Source organism: Phocoena sinus, chromosome 13 (genome assembly GCF_008692025.1).
Source record: "Phocoena sinus isolate mPhoSin1 chromosome 13, mPhoSin1.pri, whole genome shotgun sequence".
Lineage (NCBI taxonomy): Eukaryota > Metazoa > Chordata > Mammalia > Artiodactyla > Phocoenidae > Phocoena > Phocoena sinus.
Window position 1 is genome coordinate 19,424,531 of NC_045775.1, and position 22,876 is coordinate 19,447,406.

Sequence of the window (22,876 nt, forward strand, 5' to 3'; positions counted from 1 at the left end):
AACAGTTACACTTTATACCTTGAGGAGATTGAGAGGCGGAGAGATGAGGGGAAAGGACATTTCAGGTGGACAGAATGAATGATGGCACTGAGATAGGAAAGTATGATGGCACAAATTCAGCATGGGTGGAGAGTAAAATGTGTAAAAGAATGAGATAAGAGAGAAGGGAAGGGGCAGGTTGGGGTCTGAACAGTGAGCACCTAAAATTCCACCTTTGGGGATGTGCTGTCTACCCCAATTCTACTTTCCCCCAGTGTAATTTCCTGTTAATGTGACCCTATCTCCCCAAGCTCAACCCACCCTTGATTCATCTCCAAATAAATTCCCATTTATACCTAATTTTACTCTTCCCAGATCATTTTTGCTGGATTCTAATAGGATGTAAAGATCATAAAAGGAAGTTCTCTGATAGAAAATTTTCCACATAATATTTAGGCTTTTGGGAGAGAATATTTCAAAATTCTCTAAAAATATACTTGCTAACGAGAACTGCTTATATAGAAACATGCTTCCTGAAAAGCTACATCTGCCAGGCAGGCTTCGTGCAGACTTGCTCATCACCAGACCCTACACCCCACACGAAGCCTGGCAAACAGAAGGTACTCCATGATGAACAAATGATGTGATTACTACTATCTGTAAAGGTCTCATTCTTATGTGTCCCAGTTTATCTTCAGACTCTCCATTTCAAGACAGATCAGTTTAGAAGGGTTCTGAATTTCTGTGTAATTTGCAAGCCCAAGGAAAGAATATATGTACTCACTTTGTGACTCCATAGTCAATTCCAATTGTTGCAAGGTATTTAGACACAAATCTTTTCTCACAGTATCGCTTTATAATACAGCTCTAAAAAGGTAAAAATACATGCTTTTAGTAAAGACACTCTGGGAACATATACAAAATAAGCACATTTCTTCATTATGGTTTCTTTTTTTTTTTTTTTTTTTTTTGCGGGACGCGGACCTCTCACCGCTGCGGCCCCTGCCGTTGCGGAGCACAGGCTCCGGACACGCAGGCCCAGTGGCCATGGCTCACGGGCCCAGCCGCTCCACGGCACGTGGGATCCTCCCAGACCGGGGCACGAACCCATGTCCCCTGCATTGGCAGGCGGACTCCCAACCACTGCGCCACCAGGGAAGCCCCATTATGGTTTCTTCATTCACCACGAGACACAAAGCTTTTTCAAAAGCCAAAACTATAAAATAACTGAAACAAATACTAAAGGTGAAGATTTTAAAGAAAAATTATTTTAAAATTCTTCCCTTAATACCAAATATGGGTATGTTTTCAGTTTAGTGTTCAATCCTTGTTCTCTTTTCCTTTTTTTTTTAATAAATTATTATTATTTATTTATTTATTTTTGGCCGTGTTGGGTCTTCGTTGCTGCGTGTGGGCTTTCTCTAGTTGCAGCGAGTAGGGGCTACTCTTCTTGTGGTGCGCGGTTTTCTCCTTGTGGTGGTTTCTCTCGTTGTGGAGCACAGGCTCTAGGCATGAGGGCTTCAGTAGTTGTGGCACATGGGCTCAGTAGTTGTGGCTCCCCAGCTCTAGAGCGCAGGCTCAGCAGTTGTGGCGCACGGGCTTAGCTGCTCAGCGGCATGTGGGATCTTCCCGGACCAGGGATTGAATCCATGTCCCCTGCATTGGCAGGCGGATTCTTAATCACTGAGCCACCAGGGAAGTCCTTCTCTTTTCTTTTGAAGACCTCTTCTGCTCGTATATTTTTAATAATAATACCAAAATATGTGCCTACCTTGACCTCCCTCCCCAGACCAGATCCACATCTCCAAATATCTACCAGACTAATTTCTACTTAGATGCCCCACTCACTGTTCCACAAACTCAAAATGCCCAAAAATGAACTAATCTTATACATAAAAACAGCAAATCCTGCTCACATCCTAGTTCTGTTAATAATACCACCATTTTCCCAATTACAGGGTATTAAATTATTAAAGTCACGTTTGATTCTGAGTCTTTCTAAATCTTCTTTTGAATGTTGCTTCCATCTTTCTCCTCACTCCAATTCCCACTGGTACCATTGTGGTTTAAGTCTTCATCATCTACTTCTGTACAACTACAACTACAGGAAATTCTTTATTGGTCTTTATGTCCCCTTTCCCTCCCAACTTCAATCAGCACTGCATACCACTAATGTTATTTCACTTCCCTAACTCAAAAATCTTCAGTGGCTTCTCACTGCCAAGAGTTCAGCATCCAAATTCCTTTGTCCATTATTCAAGATCCTCCATAATCTGGCCCTAATCTGTCTTTTCTGTCTAAACCCTTCGAATATAAACGCTCCATTTCTGCAAAACTCCCAGGCCTGACTTTTGTCATTACTTTTCTCTCTACTTGGAAAGAGCTTTCTCCCTTCTTTCCAAATCTTACTTATCCTTTAAGGTCCAGTGCAAACTCTGAGCTTCCAGGTTATAAGAGATCTTGCCTACATCTGAACTTCTCTAACACTTTTAATATACTATATGTGTATATAGTACATATACTATATATGTATATAAATGTATATATACATATATAATGTAATAGTTATCAGTTATTCACTGACTTGTTATCTTTTCACATGTGCATATTTATCTTACTTCTTCAGCTAGACAGTAAACTACTTGAGGGCAAGCACCAGTATTTTACTTCTTTATATCTTATAACTTTATATCTGAGCAATTAGCTCAGTGCCAATGAAAAATTGAATTAGGGCTTCCCTGCTGGCGCAGTGGTTGAGAGTCCGCCTGCCGATGCAGCGGACACGGGTTCGTGCCCCGGTCCGGGAAGATCCCACATGCCGCGGAGCGGCTGTGCCCGTGAGCCATGGCCGCTGAGCCTGCGCGTCCGGAGCCTGTGCTCCGCAACGGGAGAGGCCACAACAGTGAGAGGCCCGCGTACCACAAAAAAAAAAAAAAAAAAAAACTGAATTAAAATGACTTGTACGTTAATGGCGATCCTTAGCACTCATGAAACATAATTTACTTGAAGTGCTGGTCATGAAGCTTATTCTGCTCAAATACTTTCCTGATGAAGCTCAATCTATATTAAATAGGACAGTTGCTTTAAAAAGTACTTAATAAGCTCATTGTGAACTGAAGGAAAAACTTCTTTGGAGTGAGTACTGCTAAGAGGCTATACTTTTTTTTTTTTTTTTTTTTTTTGCAGTATGCGGGCCTCTCACTGCTGTGGCCTCTCCCATTGTGGAGCACAGGCTCCGGACGCGCAGGCTCAGCGGCCATGGCTCACGGGCCCAGCCGCTCCGCGGCATGTGGGATCCTCCCGGACCGGGGCACAGAACCCATGTCCTCTGCAGCGGCAGGCGGACTCTCAACCACTGCGCCACCAGGGAAGCCCAGAGGCTATACTTTTAAAAAACACTTTACAGGTTGAAAGCAGTTCTCAAATGTCTTCTCTCACAATATCCTAGAATAATAAATACAGCCTTTTTCTAAATTATTCATGAGATTAAGGGACCTGGAAGTCCTTTAATTCCAGTACACTATTTAAACACTAGCCCTAAGTATTTAAAGAGATTCACATTTAATTAATGGTATGAATAACCACTCCCTATAACCAAAGAGACAGGGTTCCTGGACCTTAGGATCTTATAAACTAAGTTAAATAACATAAATATAGAGAGACTTTTTTGCTTTCTCTATTTTCTTAAATAGATTTTTTAGGTACTTTTTTAATGCAGTCCCAATTAAAATCTTAAGTTTTGAAAAAATAATCTTAAGGTGTGAATCTTTTTTTGCCTAATAGAATTAACCTAAAATTCATATGAAAGAACAGTTATCTGAGAAGAACTAATCCAAGTATGAAAAACAGGAAAGGGGCAGGGCAGTAGAAAGAGGTGGGAATTTGTATTGACAAATATTAAAATACAGTCTGAAACTGAGAGAGTATTATACTGGCATAAGAATAGACAAGTAGGTCAGTAGAACAGAACAGAGAGCTCAGAAATGGATCCCATTATATATAAAAATTTAAAAAGTGACAAAGGTGATATTTAAAGTCAATGGGAAAAAAAAATCTATTTAGTAAAATGTTACTGGCATAATTGCATATCCATCAGGAAAAAAATTAAGTTGGGCCCTGAATTTCCCTATATACAAAAATAAATTACAGATAAATTTATGATTTAAGCATTTAAAAATAAAACAATAAAAATTTCAGAAGAAAATGTGCAATATATGTACAACCTTAGGGAAACCTTTTCAACCAAGAAAGAAAACCCAGAAACCATAAAAGACAGGCATAATCTGTATGTGTATGGCTGATTCATTTTGTTGTGCAGTGGAGGCTAACACAACATTGTAAAGCAACCATACTCCAATAAAAAAAAAAAAAAAAAAAAAAAAAGACAGGCATAGCCAAAGCAATCTTGAAAAAAGAACAAAGCTGGAGGTATCATACCCCCTGATTCCAAGCTATACTACAAAATGACAGTAATCAAAACAGTAGGTTATTGACACAAAAACAGACACATATATCAATGGAACAGAATAGAGAGCCCAGAAACAAACCCACACTTATATGGTCAATTAATCAATGACAAAGAGGGAAGAATATATAATGGTAAAACACACCCCTTTCAATAAATGGTGTTGGGAAAACTCGACAGCTATATGTAAAAGAATCAACTGGACTACTTTCTCACACCATATACAAAAATAAAGTCAAAATGGATTAAAGACTTAAATCTAAGTCCTGAAACCATAAAACTCCTAGAAGAAAACATAGGTAGTACACTCTTTGACATCAGTCTTAGCAAAATTTTTCTGGATCTGTCTTTTCAGGCAAGAGAGACAAAAGTAAAAATAAACAAATGGGGCTACATCAAACTAAAAAGCTTTTGCACAGCAAAGGAAACTATCAACAAAATGAAAAGGTAGCCTACTGACTGAGAGAATATACTTGTAAACGATATATCTGATAAGGGGTTAATATTCAAAATATAGAAAGAACACAGACAACTCAACATCAAAAAAACCAAATAGCCCAATTAAAAAATGGGCAGAGGATCTGAATAGACATTTTTCCAAAGAAGACATACAGATGGTCAACAGGCACATGAAAAAGACGCTCAGCACCACTAATCATTAGGGAAATGCAAATCAAAACCACAATGAGGGCTTCCCTGGTGGCGCAGTGGTTGAGAGTCCGCCTGCCGATGCAGGGGACATGGGTTCGTGCCCCGGTCCGGGAAGATCCCACATGCCGCGGAGCGGCTGGGCCCGTGAGCCATGGCCGCTGAGCCTGCGCGTCCGGAGCCTGTGCTCCGCAACGGGAGAGGCCACAACAGTGAGAGACCCGTGTACCGCAAAAAAAAAAAAAAAAAAAAAAACCACAATGAGATATCACCTTTTACACCTGTCAGAATGTCTATCATCAAAAAGACAATAAATGACAAGTGTTAGAGGAGATATGAAAAAAAAAAGGAACCCTCGTGCAATGCTGGTGGGATTGTAAATTGGTGCAGCCACATGGAAAACAGTATGGTGGTTCCTAAAAAAAATAAAATAGAACTACCATATGATCCAGCAATTTCACCTGTGGGTATATACCTGAAGAAAACAAAAACACCAATTCGAAAAAATATATGCACCCCAATGTTCACTGCAGCATTATTTACAATAGCCAAGATATGGAAGCAACCTAAGTGTCCATCCGTAGACAAATGGATAAAGAAGATGTGACATATAAAAATGGAATATTACTCAGCTATTTTAAAAAAATGAAACCTTACCATTTGTGAAAACATGAATGAATTCTAGAGGGAATTATGCTAAGTGAAATAAGTCAAAGAAAGACAACTAGCATATGATCTCACTTATATGTAGAATCTAAAAAACAAAGCAAACAAACAAAACAGAAACAGACTCATAGATACAGAGAACAAATGGGTGGTTGCCAGAGGGTACGGGGGATGGGGAAGTGAAATAGATGAATGGGATTAACAGGTACAAACCTCCACTTACAAAACGTAAGCTACTAGGATGTGTTATACAGCATAAGGAATATAGTCAATAATATTGTAATAACTTTGTATGGGGACAGCTGGTTACTAGACTTGTGGTGATCATTTCATAACATATGCAAATGTCAAATCACTATGTAGTACACCTGGAGCTAACATAATATTATACGCCAACTGTATTTCAATTTTAAAAAGATAGGCATAATTGAGTATATACAAATAATAATAAAATCAATTGTATGGTAAAATATAAAAGTATTAAAAGACAACATACTGGGGCAAATATCTGTAACTCATATGACCGGCAAAAAGTTAATAACTCTAACGTCCCCCAACCAGAAAAACTGGTAAGAAAGACACATTATCCAACAGAAAAATAGGCAGGGACTATAAATTGAGCAATCCACAGAAAAGCAAATCCAAATGTTCAATAAGCATTTGAAAAGATGCTCAGCTTCATCTGTGGTCAGTGAAATGCAAATTAAAGTAACAATGAAATTACTTCTTACTAACCAGATCAGTAGCAATCAAAAGAATGACAATACTGTGTTGGCAGGGAGTTAGGGGAAATGTACCATCATATTACTGGTAGAAACACACCTTTTTGAAGAGCAATTGGCAATTGCTACTAAAATTTTAAAATGTGCTATTCAACTCAGCAGTTCTACCCCTGGGAATCTAGTCCAGGTATTTAAGGATATATATACCTATAGAAATGTATTATAGCAAGATTGTTTGTAGTAGAGAAAAAGGGAAACAAGTGAATTCTCATTAATAGAGGGGATACTCACATGTCATGGACTATTATGCAACCATGAAAAAGAGTGATTGGAGCTATGTCAGATAATTGGAGGAATCACCACAATCTACTGTTAAGAGAGAAAAAGCAGGGCTTCCTTGGTGGTGCAGTGGTTGAGAATCCCCCTGCCAATGCACGGGACACAGGTTTGATCCCTGGTCTGGGAAGATCTCACATGCCACGGAGCAACTAAGCCTGTGCACCACAACTACTGAGCCTGTGCTCTAGAGCCCGTGAGCCACAACTACTGAGCCCACATGCCGCAACTACTGAAGCCCATGTGCCTAGAGCCCGCACTCCACAATAAGAGAAGCCACTGCAATGAGAAGCCCGCGCACTGCAATGAAGAGTAGCCCCCGCTCGCTGCAACTAGAGACAGCCTGTGCGCAGCAATGAAGACCCAACACAGCCAAAAAATAAATAAATAAATCCTGGATGTCATTTAAAAAAAAAAGAGAGAGAGAGAAAGCAAACTCCAGAGAAGTATATATAATACTGTACGATGTGGCTACTTTTGACTGCAAGTAAGGGAAACCAATTCAACTGACTTAACAGGAAAATATTTACTATAACTGGAAATCTAGAATTAGGGCAGTCTTCAGAGTTGGTTGATATGAAGAGTCAATGGTAAGAACATCAGAATCAGATCCTAGAGGACACTGAGAACTGGGCTGGGATTCTGGGGTAAATTGATGCCAATGCAGAAAGCTGAATTGGATATAAACAAAGACCACAGAGAAATTCCCCCATTGAGGGAGTTAAGCCCTTGGGAATCTCCTTTTTCTTACTGCATCTCCAGAACCTCTAAAACAATGCTGAATAATAAAAGAAAATAGTATGTATCCTTTTCTGCATCTAATTTTAAAGGAAATGGACTTACCATTTGGTATGTTTGCTGTTGGTTAACAATAACTATTGTTTTAAAAATAATAATAAAAAACATTTTTCATATTTAAGTAGTTTCATTTTATTCTGATTTTGCTTAAAGTGTTTATTAGGTTGATTATATCATTTTTTTTACAGTACAGAAAATACTTTCTCTAGTAATCAGTTCATATAACAAATTATGTTGATTAACTTCTTGATGTTTAACCAAGTTTGTACTCCGTGGGATAAACCCTACTTGCTAATAGTGAAATTGTTTTGATATGTTGCTGAATTCTATTTGTGGATATTTAGGAATTATGCATCTGTATGTTTATGTGAAAATGGTATATACTTTTCTTTTTTGATACTATATCAAGTTTTGCTATTTAAGTTATCATGACTTTACATAAATAAATTGGAGTGCTGTTCATCTTTTTCTTTGCCTTGGAATAACTTAACTGAAATTATGCGTTATTTAGAGCTTAAATAAAGCTTGTTCATGAAGCCATCTGATCCTGATACCTTTTGGATAGTAAGTCTTTTAATTGCTTTTCCAACTTCTCCTTAAGTGACTGGTCATTTGGGTTTTCTACTTTTTGAGTCAATTTTGGTAATTTATATTTAGCTAAGAAATCCTCCATTTCCTCTACATTTTGAAATGTGCTCCCACAGAACTGAATGTAGTAGTCTCTAGTCTTTCTTTCAGTTTCTTCCAGTATGTGATTATGTCTCCTTTTCAGTATTAATCTTGTAATTTTTTGCTTTCTCTATTTTTCTTAAATAAAATTTTAGGCATTTTTCTTTTTCATTAATCTTTCCAGGAAATTCTCTTGGTGAATTTTGTGTCCTTTTTCTTCTGTCTTAAGTTCCTTTACTTTTTAAAATTCCATACCATAATATACCATAATATTCATACTTTTAAGGCGTACAATTCGGCGGTTCTAGGCATATTCGCAAAGTTGTACAACTATTATGTTCCTTTCTAGGCATACTCACAAAGTTGTAGAACTATTATGTTCCTTTAGTTTTTAATCTCCCTTTTTTAGAAATGAGTAAGATAATGCATTTTCCCTTCACTACAGCTTTAAATTTGCCCTGAAGATTTTGGCGTGCATTCTCTCCTTTCATTGCTTTCTAGTTATTTTGTCATTTGCTTTGATTTGCCCTTTGATGCAAGGATTATTTACTAGGGCATGCCTTAATTTTTAACTTGAAATTATTTATCTGTATATCTTCCTATATTTTCCAAATTCTTTAAAATGAGTATGTATTACTTTTATAACTAAGGCAAAATTCTTAAATTACATTTAAATCTTTTATCTGTGAAAAATTTATCTTTGAGAAAGGGATTCAATAGGAATCCACTCCACCCCCAAATAGTAGAAAGTTGTTGTAAAAGTGCTTACTAAATGGTCCCTACTTTCCCAGTTTAACTATATTTGTTGTAAACTGAATTTCCTTATATGTTTGGGTTCATTTCTGGACTCCATTCTGTTCCACTGATGTCCCTATATTTCCTCTCCAGTATCAATAGGAAAAGACTGTAACTTTAAAATATGTTTTAATATCTGGTAGTGTTAGTCTCCTCTCGTTTCTTTTCCATAATTTTCTTGCTGATTCTCACATTTAATTTTTCATAAGGACTTTAGTACCTTTTACTATGTTCTGAAGAAAAAAAAAAAGTATTGCTGTTTTAACTGGAACTGAATCACATTTGTAGATTATTTTAAAGAACTGACATCTCTGAAATATTGAGTGATCCTAATTAAGAAGAAAGTATATCTTTCCATCTGTCTAAGTAATTTTGTGTCCCTTTGTAGAAATGTTTTTCATATAGGTCCTAGGTGCTCCCTATTTCTTCGTAAGTTTAAACCTAGGCCCTTTATTTTGGTTGTTACTGTAAATTAAAATAGTTTTTCAGGGCTTCCCTGGTGGTGCAGTGGTTGGTAGTCTGCCTGCCGATGCAGGGGACACGGGTTCGTGCCCTGGTCCAGGAAGATCCCATGTGCCACAGAGCGGCTGGGCCCGTGAGCCATGGCCGCTGAACCTGCGCGTCCGCAGCCTGTGCTCTGCAACGGGAGAGGCCACAACAGTGAGAGGCCCGCGTACCGCAAAAAAAAAAAAAAAAGTTTTTCAATTATATAGTCCAAACAGTTATAATTTGATATAGTAAAGCTGTAAAGTTTTGTATATTAATTTTGTCTTTTCTAATAGCGTTTCAGTTAATTCTCTTTGGGTTTCCAGATAAACATCATATCATTAACAAATACTGATAATTTTGCTTTCTCCTTTCCAGCATTTTGTATGTTATTTCTTTCCCTTGTCTAATTGCATGGGCTAATAAATCTAGAACCATATTACATAAATGTGGTGACACACTGGGCATTTTAAGCTATTTCTAACATTGCACCATTAAGCATAGTAAAATTTTAAAAGTGAGTATACTCACCTAGCCAGTTTAGTACATAACCTTCTAGAGGTTTTATTTTTTTCTTTTCAATGCCTCGCACATAACTGACATTCAATAATTGTAGACTTTCAGCTATGTTAATACCCACATACACAAAGATACATAAACAGTACAAGATAATACTAAATGGAAAGAGAAGACACTAATAAACATTTACTGAGCATCAACTATGTGCAGGACACTGGCATAAACACTCCCATTAACAGCTTTTTTGGCATGTAGATCCTACTGGGAGTTGATTTTGACAGCAAATAATGATGGAAAGAGAGCACTGCAATGAATGTGAACACCCAGGTTCTAATTCTGTCTCAGTCACTGATTTGATGACCTCGGAAGGTTCTTAACCAACAGCTTCCATTTACCCTGAAGGAGAGACAATTTGGGTGAAGAAGAGGCAGTCTCAGAATTCATGTGGAGAAAGACCTCCATTCACCTCTCGCCCTCCCTCCCCCCATACTATGGGAGAGCTTAGAGCTGACAGCCAGTAGAAGCAGCACAGAAAAAGGCAGTGGAACTAAGACTTCTGTGAGATAATGGATGTGGTGACGCTACCAGAAATAAAAACAAAACAAACGAACAAAACAAAATAACGCAGGTTCCTTGACATCCATTGCACGTACCCTGTGAAACACCTTCAGCATCAGTTATGCTCTCTTACAAATGAAATGTAGATTCTGGTCTCCACGTCTGCGGAGTAAATTTTACAAATCCCCATCCTCACACACGGCCCAGTAAGTTCCCTTCGGCTCCCCAGCTCTGCTGGGGGTAACTAAACTTTTTTTCTCCACCTCTGAGTCCTGGACGGGTCACCTAGAACGCAAATATGGTATCCAGGCAAAACGATCTGACATAAGGACCCAGGCCTCCTTACTCTCTTTGGGATACATTCAAGGGTTAGAAGCCACTAGAAAACCTTCTTAGGTGTCGGAAGTGGGCAACCCAAAGGTCAAAAAGGATAGGAGAGTTTTCCCCGCCGAGCCGCATCCCCCAGGACACCCAGGCCTGCTCAGGGGCGGGAAGGAGGCTGGGTCCCAAGCTGTTGAGTGGCCGCCTTCCCAGCCAATCGCCACGTCGCTCCGCTGCGCTGTGGTCCCGCCCCTCCCAGCGCGGTACTCACTTTTCCCACTTCAGCGTTGCCCATGGAGATGACTTTGATACGCAGGGACTTGCCAGGCTCCTTCCGCTTCGGTATGTTGGCCTCCATTGCTCTGGCTCTCTCGGGGCCACCGCCTTGGTCTCTCCTTGCTCCCCACGCTGGCCCGTCCCTCAGGCTTCCTCGACCAATGGCGGAACTGCTACTCTCGTCACCACCCCGGATCCGCGGCTTGCCATGCCTGCCTCTGTCTGGCAGCGGGCGCGGGCAGCTGGGAGCTTAGGGAACAGGGTGAGGGAGGAGAGAGTCTCGCGATGCTAGAAAGGGACAGCATGACGTCATCGCCAGGCTCCGGAGCCTGTTCTCTGGGGTCGCGGGATTTACTCCAGGCTGCGTCCCTCGGCAGGAAGGTGGCTTCGGCAGGTTGCTGAGAGTACTCTGCCGGGAGGGCACTCCCTTGTGTTCAGGGGGCGACAGGACATAGACATTTGTTAGGTTCGCAGCAGAGTGGTAGAAATTTATAGGCTATTCAGGGCAGATCCTCGGACTGGAAGTAGCTGGAATTATGGGTTAGTTCAAGGGCCAGTGGCGCTAAATATTCGAAGTAGACCACGGTCCGTTTTGGGGTACTTTTTGTGTATGCTTCAGTACCCATGGGCCGATTCACTGACCCCTCTTCCAATATGATGTTTCCCTTCGGGCTTCCTGAGAGGACTTTCTCCTGAGAACTGGAACCAGGGAAGTGGGGAAGTCGGGCTTTGGTTCTGGAAGAGGGCCATTAGGCAAGATCTGAATCTTGTACCTATCATTAAAAAAAAAAAAAGGTTGTCCATTTGGAGTCAAGACAGGTTTTAGTTTAGTCCGTGATCTTATATTACATAGTTCTCATCTGCAGGCGGAAAGCTCAGACTACACGTTTCTTACACTCTTTTAGTTCTATCAAGGTGTGTGTGGTTGTAGCTGTGTGCTCTGTTTACCTCCTTTCGCTGCTACTCATGTAAATTTAACCCCATCTTCTGTTCTCACCTTTCCTTTAGCTGATAATATAACAGTAGAATAATAATGAATTCTAAGATAACCACTCTATTCTGATTGCAAGCGATGAGAAGAAAAGCATCTGCTAGAATAGAAATCAGTCTGAGAGGAACTGTAGTTTTTTGAGTCGATATCTGTAGTTACAGAAGATAAATAGAACTTGACAAATGATTATTTAGTACCCTGAAAAAGAATGGCTGCCAATTTCCCGGTAAATTACGAGGGCAAAGGCAGCATTGCTTCTGTTCTCACATAGCTTTAAGCATCATTAATACATTGCAGGAAGATAGTGACTAGAGGTTCAAAATTTTGTAACAGTTATTTTAAATTAGACTTTCAAGCATTTTAATTTTAAAATTTAATTTTAAAACAGTAAATGCTTTGTAAGAAAATAGCTTATTTTGGATTGTTTTCATAATCAACAATATAACTTAGTTCAATGAAGCTTCTAAAATTCTTTACAAATATGAAATATAAGTCCTAGTTAGCATTTTGATAGTTTAAAGCTTAAAAGAATTGGATTTATACTGATTTTCCAGATGTTAATCTCTCAGTATGATTTGATAAATCAATAAACGTCTGTTTCTTTGATAGTTCAGCTCTGACCCGGTAATAGAACTGGTATTATAGAAGAGTAATTGCAAAATGTCAGATCTTCAACTATTAAAGACTGGTTAGGTATAATACTATTGAGCATAAGAGCAGTAAAATGTGCTGAAGATTAAAATTTATTACCGTTTTTTCATACTGATGTTTTCAAGGTTTGAATATGTACAGCCATATTGTTTACTAGGTGTGTTAAGTTAGTTTGAAATTGAAAAAGCTAGAAAGTTAGTTAGCTTTCTCTCCCAGTCTAAGGTAAAAAGAAGAAAGAGAAGCATGAATTAGCTGTGTATGGAGCTGGAAGATATGGTATGGGGGTTAGGAATGTGAGCTCTGGAGTCAGCCCTATTATACATTAAGTTGGCATGACATGGGCATGGAGTGGTGGAAAGGGTTACAGAAGATAATGTACATGAAATACATGGTAATCCCCAATAAACAACAGCCATGTGCTTTCATTTACTCGTGTTTTTTAATTTTTATGTATTAAGAAAGATTCTAGATATGTATTATTTAAAATAAATTATGAAATATGTTGGACATACTTAAAGATATTAAGAATAATGTGATGAATATCTGTGTATCCACCACTTAACCTTAACAAATAAAACATCAGCAATATTGTGTGTATTCTTCCCCAAATGTACATCCCTCTTCCCACTCTACAAAGCATCGCAACTATTTGAGTTGGTGCTTTTAATTTCCACCCATTTAAAAGTTGTTTTACTACATATGTATATACACCTCGAAATATAGTATTGTATTTCATCTTTTAGAAATCTTTATTTTGAAATAATTTCAAAAATTTCAAGAATAGTAGGGGGAAAGAAAACCTTTTATACCACTTACCCAGATTCATTGTTAATATTTTGCTCATTTACTATATAATTTGTGCTAACTATCTATGTATACACAAATATACACACATTTTCTTCTAAGTCATTTGAGAGTAATTTGCAGACATCTTTCTTTATTCATAAATACTCCAGTGTTCATTTCCTAAGAACAAGGACATTCTCTTACATAGCAACAGTATATTTATCAAAATGAGGAAATGTAACATTGATACAACACTATTATCTAATCCTGTGGTTCTCAGACTGTGCACTGGGTGCGCCACAGCACCACAGTGAATTCATAGGGGATATCTGGGATATTTTAATTCTAAATTCTCAAGGCAAGAAAAACTATGCAAAACTACTCACTCGAGGTTATGTACAATTTTAACAATAGATGGCGCCATATTCCTTGGCTATGTCATATATTTGGGAAGCTGGGTTTTCTGGTGTTTGTGATAAAAAGTACAGAGCAAAAATCAATGTAGAGCAGGAAATAAGTGTGGTCGTGGCCAATCTGATTCCAAGGTTTGAGAAGTTGTGCAGTGCACAGTAGCTGCATAAATCCCATTAGTAAGTAATTGTGGTTATTTAAGAATGAAATAAAAATATTTTTCTTTCAATTTATCTGTATTAGTTTTGCAAATGGCAACTAAATTTTTAGGGCATAAATATATAATAAGTTGTTTGGAACTAGATTTTTTTTTTGGCTCTGGAACCCCATGAAAAAATTATCGAGACACTAAGGGCACCTTGAACCAAGAACATTTGGGAAACTTTGATCTAACTCACAATCCTTATTCAAATTTCACCATTTATTCTAATAGTATTCTCTATAGCTATGTTCTTTACCCCTGGTCTGGAGCCTAGTCCAGCATCATTTAGTTGTCATAAACATCTTTTGTCCTTTTTTATCTGAAGTTATTTTTAGGATACCCCTCAATCTGTATGTAATCTAACATAACTGATTAGATTCAGTTATGTTTAGTGGAAATACCACAGGAACGACATTGTGTCCTTTTAAGGACATCATATCAGAAGATTGGTAATGTCAATATATTCCACTTACTAATGATATAAACTTTAGTTAGTTGGTTAAGGTGTAAGGTAGTGTTCACTAGGTAATTCACAGTAAAGTGACTTTTTTCCTTTGCAGTAAGTAATTTGTAAGGGGATACTTTGAGATTATATAACTATCCTTTCTTCATTGAACTTTCACCCACAAATTTTTGTGATGATTCATGGCTGAAGAGATATTACTATGATGGGTGCAAAATGATAATTTTCCAGCTCCACCTTTTGGCTTATATTTATTAGTTGGTAGTCTACCATAAGGGAGAGCTTTCCTTTCTCATTCATTCATTTATTAATGTTTATCAGGATGGACTCATTTATTCTTATTTTACTCCATGAATATTCTGCTATTATTATTATTTATTTTAATGCTCAAGTTGGCTCTTATATTTTTTTGATATGTTTCCACCATTTTTTTTAGCACTTCCTTGCTTTCTGGCACAATAATTAGCTCTGGTTCCCTAGGTTCTTTTAGTGGAGAATGGTATTTAGAAACCAAGATCTGGGTGCTACACATGCTTATTGATACTAGGGTGTCTTTGCTTTGGGCCCTTTCGGTTGACTGAACCAAAAAAAAAAAAAAAAACATATACATACATACATGCATCGATGCATAATATGTGGGTAATAAATCCATATACTAAATTATAGTTCATACTGATATCCCCAATCCATTTTAGCACAGCAGGATTTGTTCTAGTCTTCCCCCTTTCAATATTTATTACTCCTTTCTTCAACAATAGGAAACCTGGCTCTCATCTTCAATATATTTACTCATTTTCTCAATCCTACAATGCAGAGGAAGTAGTTTCAGAATTGCTAACCCATACCATGTCAAAAACCAGAAACACTTGGAGAAACAGTTCAATATTTGCTTATCGCTACTTTTGTCTTAAACTGACAAATATAGTTTGTCATATACTTTCATATAGTCTAAGTATTATGTTCAAAAGTTACTTGGGTTAATCCTTTTTTCTCCTCTTTGGTGTCATTATGATTTTCATTTGAAATACAATTAAGGGACTTCCCTGGTGGTCCAGTGGTTAAGACTCCCAGCTTCCACTGCAGGGGGCACAGGTTTGATACCTGGTGGCGGAACTAAGATCCCGCATGCTGTGCAGTATGGCCAAAAAAAAAAAAATTACAATTAAGTTCATTTGTTAATGTTTGTACTTTATTTTAGTTTTTTCCCCTTCATTGCTTTTGACTTTATTAAGTTTTTTGAGTATGTAAAACATTAACATAGTTTCGAAAGTAGAATGATACAAATTGGTATACTTGCATAAGTATCACTTTCACCCTTTACCCCAATTCTCTTCACTGCTTCTCACCTACCTCCTGTGGGCAACCAATCATATTAGACTCTAGTTTATTCCTTCCTGTGTTTCTTTTTACAAAAAATAAGCAGTTAAGTATATATTTTCTTATTTCTCCTTATTTATTGCACAAAAGGTAACTCTGTGTGCGTATGTGTGTGTTCTTTTGAACTTTGCTTTTTTCACTTAACAATATATCCTGGAAAGCACCCCAGATTAGCTCACAAAAGTCATACTCGTTTGTTTTTTACAGCTACATAGTACAGTACTCCGTTGTGTGGATATGCCATGGTTTTTTCAATCAAATATATTTATGAGCATTTATGTATTTTCATATTGTTGTCAGTGTGTCTTCAGGGTAAATTTCTTAAAAACTGGAATTACTGGGTCAAAGGTAAATGCATGTTTACTTTTGTTATACATTGCCAAATTCTGTAAGGTAAAATTTTGAGAATTTTTGCATCAGTGCTCTTAAGTAATATCGGAATTAAGTAATATTTGTTAATACAACAATAAATTAAGTAGTTTTGTGAGAACTTTACCTGGTTTAAATATTAATGTTATACTTTCTTCATTAAAAAAATTTGGGGGCTTCCCTGGTGGCGCAGTGGTTGGGAGTCCGCCTGCCGATGCAGGGGACACGGGTTCGTGCCCCGGTCTGGGAAGATCCCGCATGCCGCGGAGCGGCTGGGCCCGTGAGCCATGGCCGCTGGGCCTGCGCGTCCGGAGCCTGTCCTCCGCAACGGGAGAGGCCACAACAGTGAGAGGCCCGCGTAACGAATAAAAAAAAAAAAAAAAAAAAAAAAAAAAATTTGGAAGTTTTGTTTCATTTTCTATTCTCTGGAATAATTTGTGACAAAATGTATGCCTTTGCAATAGTAGAGAGAATAATGCAATCAGTGCTCTGTGTACTCATTTCCCAGCTTCAGCAACAGCAACCTGTGGCCAATCCTATTTCATCTATACCCACCTCCTTCCCCAGAGTATTTTGAGGCAAACATGTATAGCAATACTTATCTTTGTATGTATCTTTAGACAGCAAAGCTCTTAATTACAAACATGCCCACAATACCAGGGCACACCATGAAAAGCAGAATTCCAGGATGGCCTCCAAGGTTCATGGCTACTAGTGTCCATATGTCTTCTCCCAGTTCATTAATTAAACACTAATCTGAATGTTGCCATGAAGGGATTTTGCAGATATAATCAAGGTCCCAAATCAATTGTTTTTAAGATAGGGAGATTATCCTCCCTGGGCCAGACCTAGGATTCCTAAGGTAAGTTCTTAAATGGGACAGGACTTTTTCTGGCAAGAGATATTCAGAGTGTGAGAGAGATTCAACGTGAGGGAGGTTCTCCATTGCTGGCTTTGAAGATGGAAGGGGCCACATAGCAAGGACCTTGGTGGACTCTCAGAGCTGAGAGCAACTCCCAGCCAACAGCTAGCAAGACAATGGACACCTCAATCCTACAACCTCAAGAAAATGAATTCTGCCAAAAGCCTGCATAAGACTGGCAGGAACTCCTGAGCTACAGATGAGAACACGGCTAACTGATACCTTGATTGCAGCCTTGTGAGATTTCTGATCCAGAGAACCAGCTACCCTGTGCTGGGACTTCTGACCTACAGAACTGTGAGATATTAAATGTCTGTTGTTTGAAGCTGTTGTTATACTGCGACAGAAAACTAATATACACACTGAATAGTTTTTATCTACAGATTCAGTTTCTTGAGAGGCTCTCTTTCCAGTTTGGCAGTGAAAGTCCCTGCAGATGAAGTCTTCCACTACTAACTATAAACTGAAAAAAAAAAAATGCAGAACAACTACCTGGGGATTCTGAAGAGCAATAATAATCAGGCAGATGATGGAGGGGAGTGAAAAGCTTGGAGAAGCAACTGGCATAGGATGAGTTTCTCCTGAGCAATACAAGGACCTTGGAAGATACTGACTCTGATTAGCCCTTTCTGTCTTACATGTTAGTGTACAGGATTTTAGTTCTGAGCGAGCACTACAGCCTCAAAGGGCATGAATATCGTGCTGCCATACAGCCATCTACACACTCATCCTGTTATCATCCCAAGGACTGAATGGGTGAAGCAATATCTTCCATCTGATATGGTTTTTTCTTTATGAAATTTACCATCTTAATCATTTTTAAGTGTACTGTTCAGTACATTCACATTGCTGTGTAGCCATTACTGCCATCCATCTCCAGATCTTTTCATCTTCCCAAACTGAAATTCTGTGCCCATTAAACATTGATTTCCCCTCTTCCCTCCCGCTAGCTCCTGGCAACCACTATTCTACTTCTGTCTCTGTGAATTTGACTACTCTCAGCACCTAATATGAGTGGAATCACACAGTATTTGTCCTTTTGTGACTGACTTATTTCACTTAGCATAGTGTCTTCAAGGTTCCCTTATGATATTCTTATAATGGGACCGCCATTCCTCCCCTTGAGAGGTGTTGTCGGGGGGAGGTCTATGTCTTCTCTCACTTGAATCTGGGTGGCCTTATGACTGTGTGTAAGTGCTGTTATGACACTTTCAAAACTAGATAATAAAAAGTGTGATTTCCGGGCTTCCCTGGTGGCGCAGTGGTTGAGAGTCCGCCTGCCGATGCAGGCGACGCAGGTTGTTCCCCCGTCTGGGAAGATCCCACATGCCGCGGAGCGGCTGGGCCCGTGAGCCATGGCCGCTGAGCCTGTGCGTCCGGAGCCTGCGCTCCGCAACGGGAGAGGCCACAGCTGTGAGAGGCCCGCGTACCACAAAAACAAAAACAAAAACAAAAACAAAAACAAAAAAGTGTGATTTCCTCCTCGTTCTCTTGGAACGCTCACTTTGGAAATTCTAACTATGCAGAAGTCCCAGCAGTTCGTGGAGAGGCCCACGCAGAGAGGAACTGAGGCCCCCGACCCCCATCTACAGCCACAGCCGTTTGCCAGCCGTGGGATTGAGCCATGGGATCAGCCGTGGGATTGAGCCATCCTGAAAGTGCCAAACCAACGAAACAGGGATGCCAGCAAGAAGCGGAATGTGACAACAAGGAGTTTGTGGCAAGTGATAATCAGTGATATAGATACAGCTAAAAAACTGCCATTTACCCTGCCAAGGAGTTTGAACTCAAAGCAAAGTGCAGATCCCTTGGAAGACATCCTGGGGCACCAGGTGAATTACTAGAGTGAAAGCTCAAATGCCATCGTCCTCCCATTCTTGGAATGCCAAGTTCGTTTGAAGCTCATGGACTTTGTACTTAGTTTCCCTCTGCCTAGCATGCTCTTCCCCGGATCTCCAGGTGCTCCAGCCATACTGGTCTGGTTACCAGGGAGTAGAGATTTTGGCACAAACAAGTGTTTCCATTTGCATAGCCAGTTGCAGTGAATGGCATCCAATAGCCTGACAACAAGTTTAAGAAAGAAAAAAGGGAAGAAGGAAAAGGGAAGGGAATGACAAGAAATACCATGAAAGAAAGAAGGAAATCCCTAGTGCTATGCCATAGGATTCTGCTTTTTACCCAGCTCTCTTTAACAGTTCAGGTAAAGATACCAGGGATGTTAAAAAAAGTTGTGGATAACGGTTAAAATGTAGGAACTATGCTGATTAAGATGGACGACAGAGAGAAGGTGTGAAGTGATCAGTCTGCCACTGACTGGTCACGGCTTTTAGCAGCTTAATGCAACTTTAACATTTTGCAGTGAAAGTCCATCAAAATTACTTACGTTCACATTTCTATGGGGTTGAATCACTTTGTCAAAGGGTACGTATGTGTTCAGCTTTGGTAGGTGCTACCAAACAGTTTTCCAATGTGGCTTTATCGATTTACACTCCCATCAGCAGGGGACGAGCACTCCCGTTGTTCCAAATTCTCGTTGGCCCTCAACTTTGTCAGTCTTTTTCATTCTAGCCTTCTTTTATAGGCCTGTAGTAGTATCTAATGGTCGTTTTAATTTGCCTATGCCTGATGAGATTCGGTGCCTTTTCATATGTTTATATGTTTCATATGTTCATATGTTTACTTCCTCTTACATGAAGTACTTGTTCAATTATCTCATACAATGTTTTATTTTTTTATTTATTTATTTTTTTTGCGGTACGTGGGCCTCTAGCTGTAGTGGCCTCTCTCCCGTTGCGGAGCATGGGCTCCGGACGCGCAGGCTCAGCGGCCATGGCCCACGGGCCCAGCCGCTCCGTGGCATGTGGGATCCTCCCGGACCGGGGCACGAACCCGTGTCCCCTCCATCGGCAGGTGGACTCTCATCCACTGCGCCACCAGGGAAGCCCTACAATGTTTTATTGAGTTGTTTATTTTTTCTTATTGATTTGTAAGAATTCTTTATATGTTCTAGATATATATCTTTTATCGGGTATATATTCTTTGCATAGGAATATTTATAGCAGTACTATCAGTCAAAAACTGGAAACAACGCTTTCGTCCCGCAGTGGCAGAATGGATAAATAAATTGTGGTATATTCTTACGATGGAATACTATATTTTGCTATATAATGCTACACAACTGCTATGACTTTCTTAAATGTAATGTGGAATTAAAGAAGCGAGACACAGAAGAGTATGCACTGGATGATTCCAATTACACAAAGTTCAAAAACAGATAAAATTAATCAGCGGTGTTAAGAGTCAGGATTCTGGTTACCTTTGGGCTTAGTGAATGAAAAGGGGTGTAAAGCGGGTATCTGGGTGCTGGTCACGTTCTATGTCTTGATCCGGGTATGGTTACAAAAGTGTGTTCACGTGAAAATTCGCGGAGCAGCACACTAATGGTTTGTGCACTTGTCAGTAGTATGTTACACCCCAGTACAAAAAGTTCACAGAAACAATTCCTACCGAATTTTCACGAGGGCTTAAGATCTAAAAAAGCAGACACGGCCTGATGTTTTTCTCTGCTCAGAGTTTCTCGTGCTGTTCCTGTGATGGATCTTGGTGTCTATGGAAACCAGACAGAGACCGTGTGGTGGGGAAGCAGCACATGAGACAAAGGAACAGACACTCGGCAGGCGTCTTCTCCCCCCTGTATTTTCAGATCCCACTCAAGCCACAGCCGTTCCCTGCTAAGGCCACTGTCCGCTTGTGACAACTGTGACCAGTGCTTGTCATAACTTCCTGGGAATCCATCGCATAACTAGGTCCAGCTCACCCTCCCCATGACTAGTTTCTGCTTTACTCAACCCAGAAGGAAAGTTGGGCTAGCAGGGACTTGAAATAGAAAAGGCCTTCTCTGGATGGGCACATAACACCTCGCTAGCTTTAAGCTTTATGTGGTAACCTCAGCTCTAAAGTGGAACCTTACTGAGGGCACAGCCTAAAAAGGCCTTCGAGTAGGGAGAGTGAATGTTCCAGAGTCTGTGCATTAATGCAAAAGCACTTTACCTAGGGCGGAGTTCTTCAGGTCCTTGCTCAGAACTTATTAATTCTTGTTTTAAGCATCATCATATCACCTTATTATCTGATTTTCTAGGTCTACAAAAAGATAGATTAAAAGTGGTTGGGCAGGCCTTCCCTGTTGGTCTAGTGGTCAAGACTCTGCCCTTCCACTGCAGGGGGCACAGGTTAGATCCCTGGTCGGGGAACTAAGATCCCGCATGCCGCGGGATGGGTGAAAAAGTGGATGGGTGAAATTTGCCCCTAAGGGTGCACATATGTCTGGCTTTGCTAAGTTTGAGACTAATTATGGATACATCTAGATACAAATGTGTGCATGCAAGTGCATGTGTGGAAATCTATGTGTATACCAATGTGTTGGTTCTGTGAATGTGCGTGAGACAGCGTATGTAGGTTTGCATCCTGTGCATCTGTCAGTTGGTGTGTGTGTTTTGGGTGTATGATATGTGAGGACATTCATGCATGAGTTTGTCATTGCATGTGTTTATATGCGTACATGTGATCAGATGTAAAATATGTACATGAGAATTTACACCTATGGGAATCTGTATAAGAGAACGTTTGTGGGGCTGCATAAAAGTTTTTACCTTTGATCTAAACTGTAAATTTGTATAATGGATTTATGCAGGGATAGTCCTAGGTAAAGTTTTCAAGTCATATGGTTGGACCATATGGAATTGCCATTTTTGTGGATTAAAAATGGTTAAATATTCAGTGATTTTTGTATGATTGAACCTAATGTGTGTATGCATGTACACGTGTATGTATACATACATAAATTCAACCTAGCATACCCTCTGTACCACGTTAGTATTATTATCAGAGCCAAGAAGGAAACAACATCATGGGTGTGAGAACTGGGAAGAAATTTAACACAGATCTTGAAGGAAAGATAAGATATAGAAGGAATGATGCCTAACGCAACAGAACGTTGCAATAGGGGAATAATGAGAAATGAGACAAAGTCCTTTACTCTGGGAAGCCTCCTCCACCACCTGTTTTTTACCCACGCACCCCAAGTTTGCCTCTGCCATAGGTTTCTACACTACTTGTGGACTTCCTCTATGATAGCGTCTGTCACGCTGAACTGTAATTGTTGTTTTAAGTGGCTATCTTCCCCACTAGACGGCAAGTTTGCTGAAGGCAAGAACTGCGTCTCTGTAGTTCACTTATTTCCTAGCTCTAAAGCTTGGTATAGAATAGAAATTCAATTAGTATTTGTTGAAGAAGTGGATGACTAAAAGCAAGATAGATACTCTGATAAAGCTGTGCACATGTAACTTTTGTTCTGTGCAACTGATAGACATTTTAGAGAAGGGATTAACATGCACAGAATACCATTTTAGAAATATTCATTTAGGGGGCTTCCCTGGTGGCGCAGTGGTTGAGAGTCCGCCTGCCGAT

At 39.5% G+C, this 22,876-nt stretch overlaps 1 protein-coding gene across 3 annotated transcripts in view; it reads right to left on the minus strand.

The window, feature by feature from the left end:
- Positions 1 to 11,476, minus strand: part of DNAJC27 (DnaJ heat shock protein family (Hsp40) member C27) — a 40,564-nt gene extending 29,088 nt beyond the window's left edge. For 2 of the 3 annotated variants that reach the window (XM_032653585.1, XM_032653587.1), the window contains exons 1-2: positions 11,234 to 11,476; positions 764 to 846 (exon numbers count right to left, since the gene is read on the minus strand). In XM_032653585.1, the coding sequence (XP_032509476.1) occupies positions 764 to 846; positions 11,234 to 11,320 (170 nt within the window). In that variant the 5' untranslated portion in view covers positions 11,321 to 11,476. Of the gene's footprint in view, positions 1 to 763; positions 847 to 10,736; positions 10,927 to 11,233 lie in introns of all 3 variants that reach the window. The other variant, XM_032653586.1, reaches the window with a different exon arrangement.
- Positions 11,477 to 22,876: the final 11,400 nt, after the last annotated feature.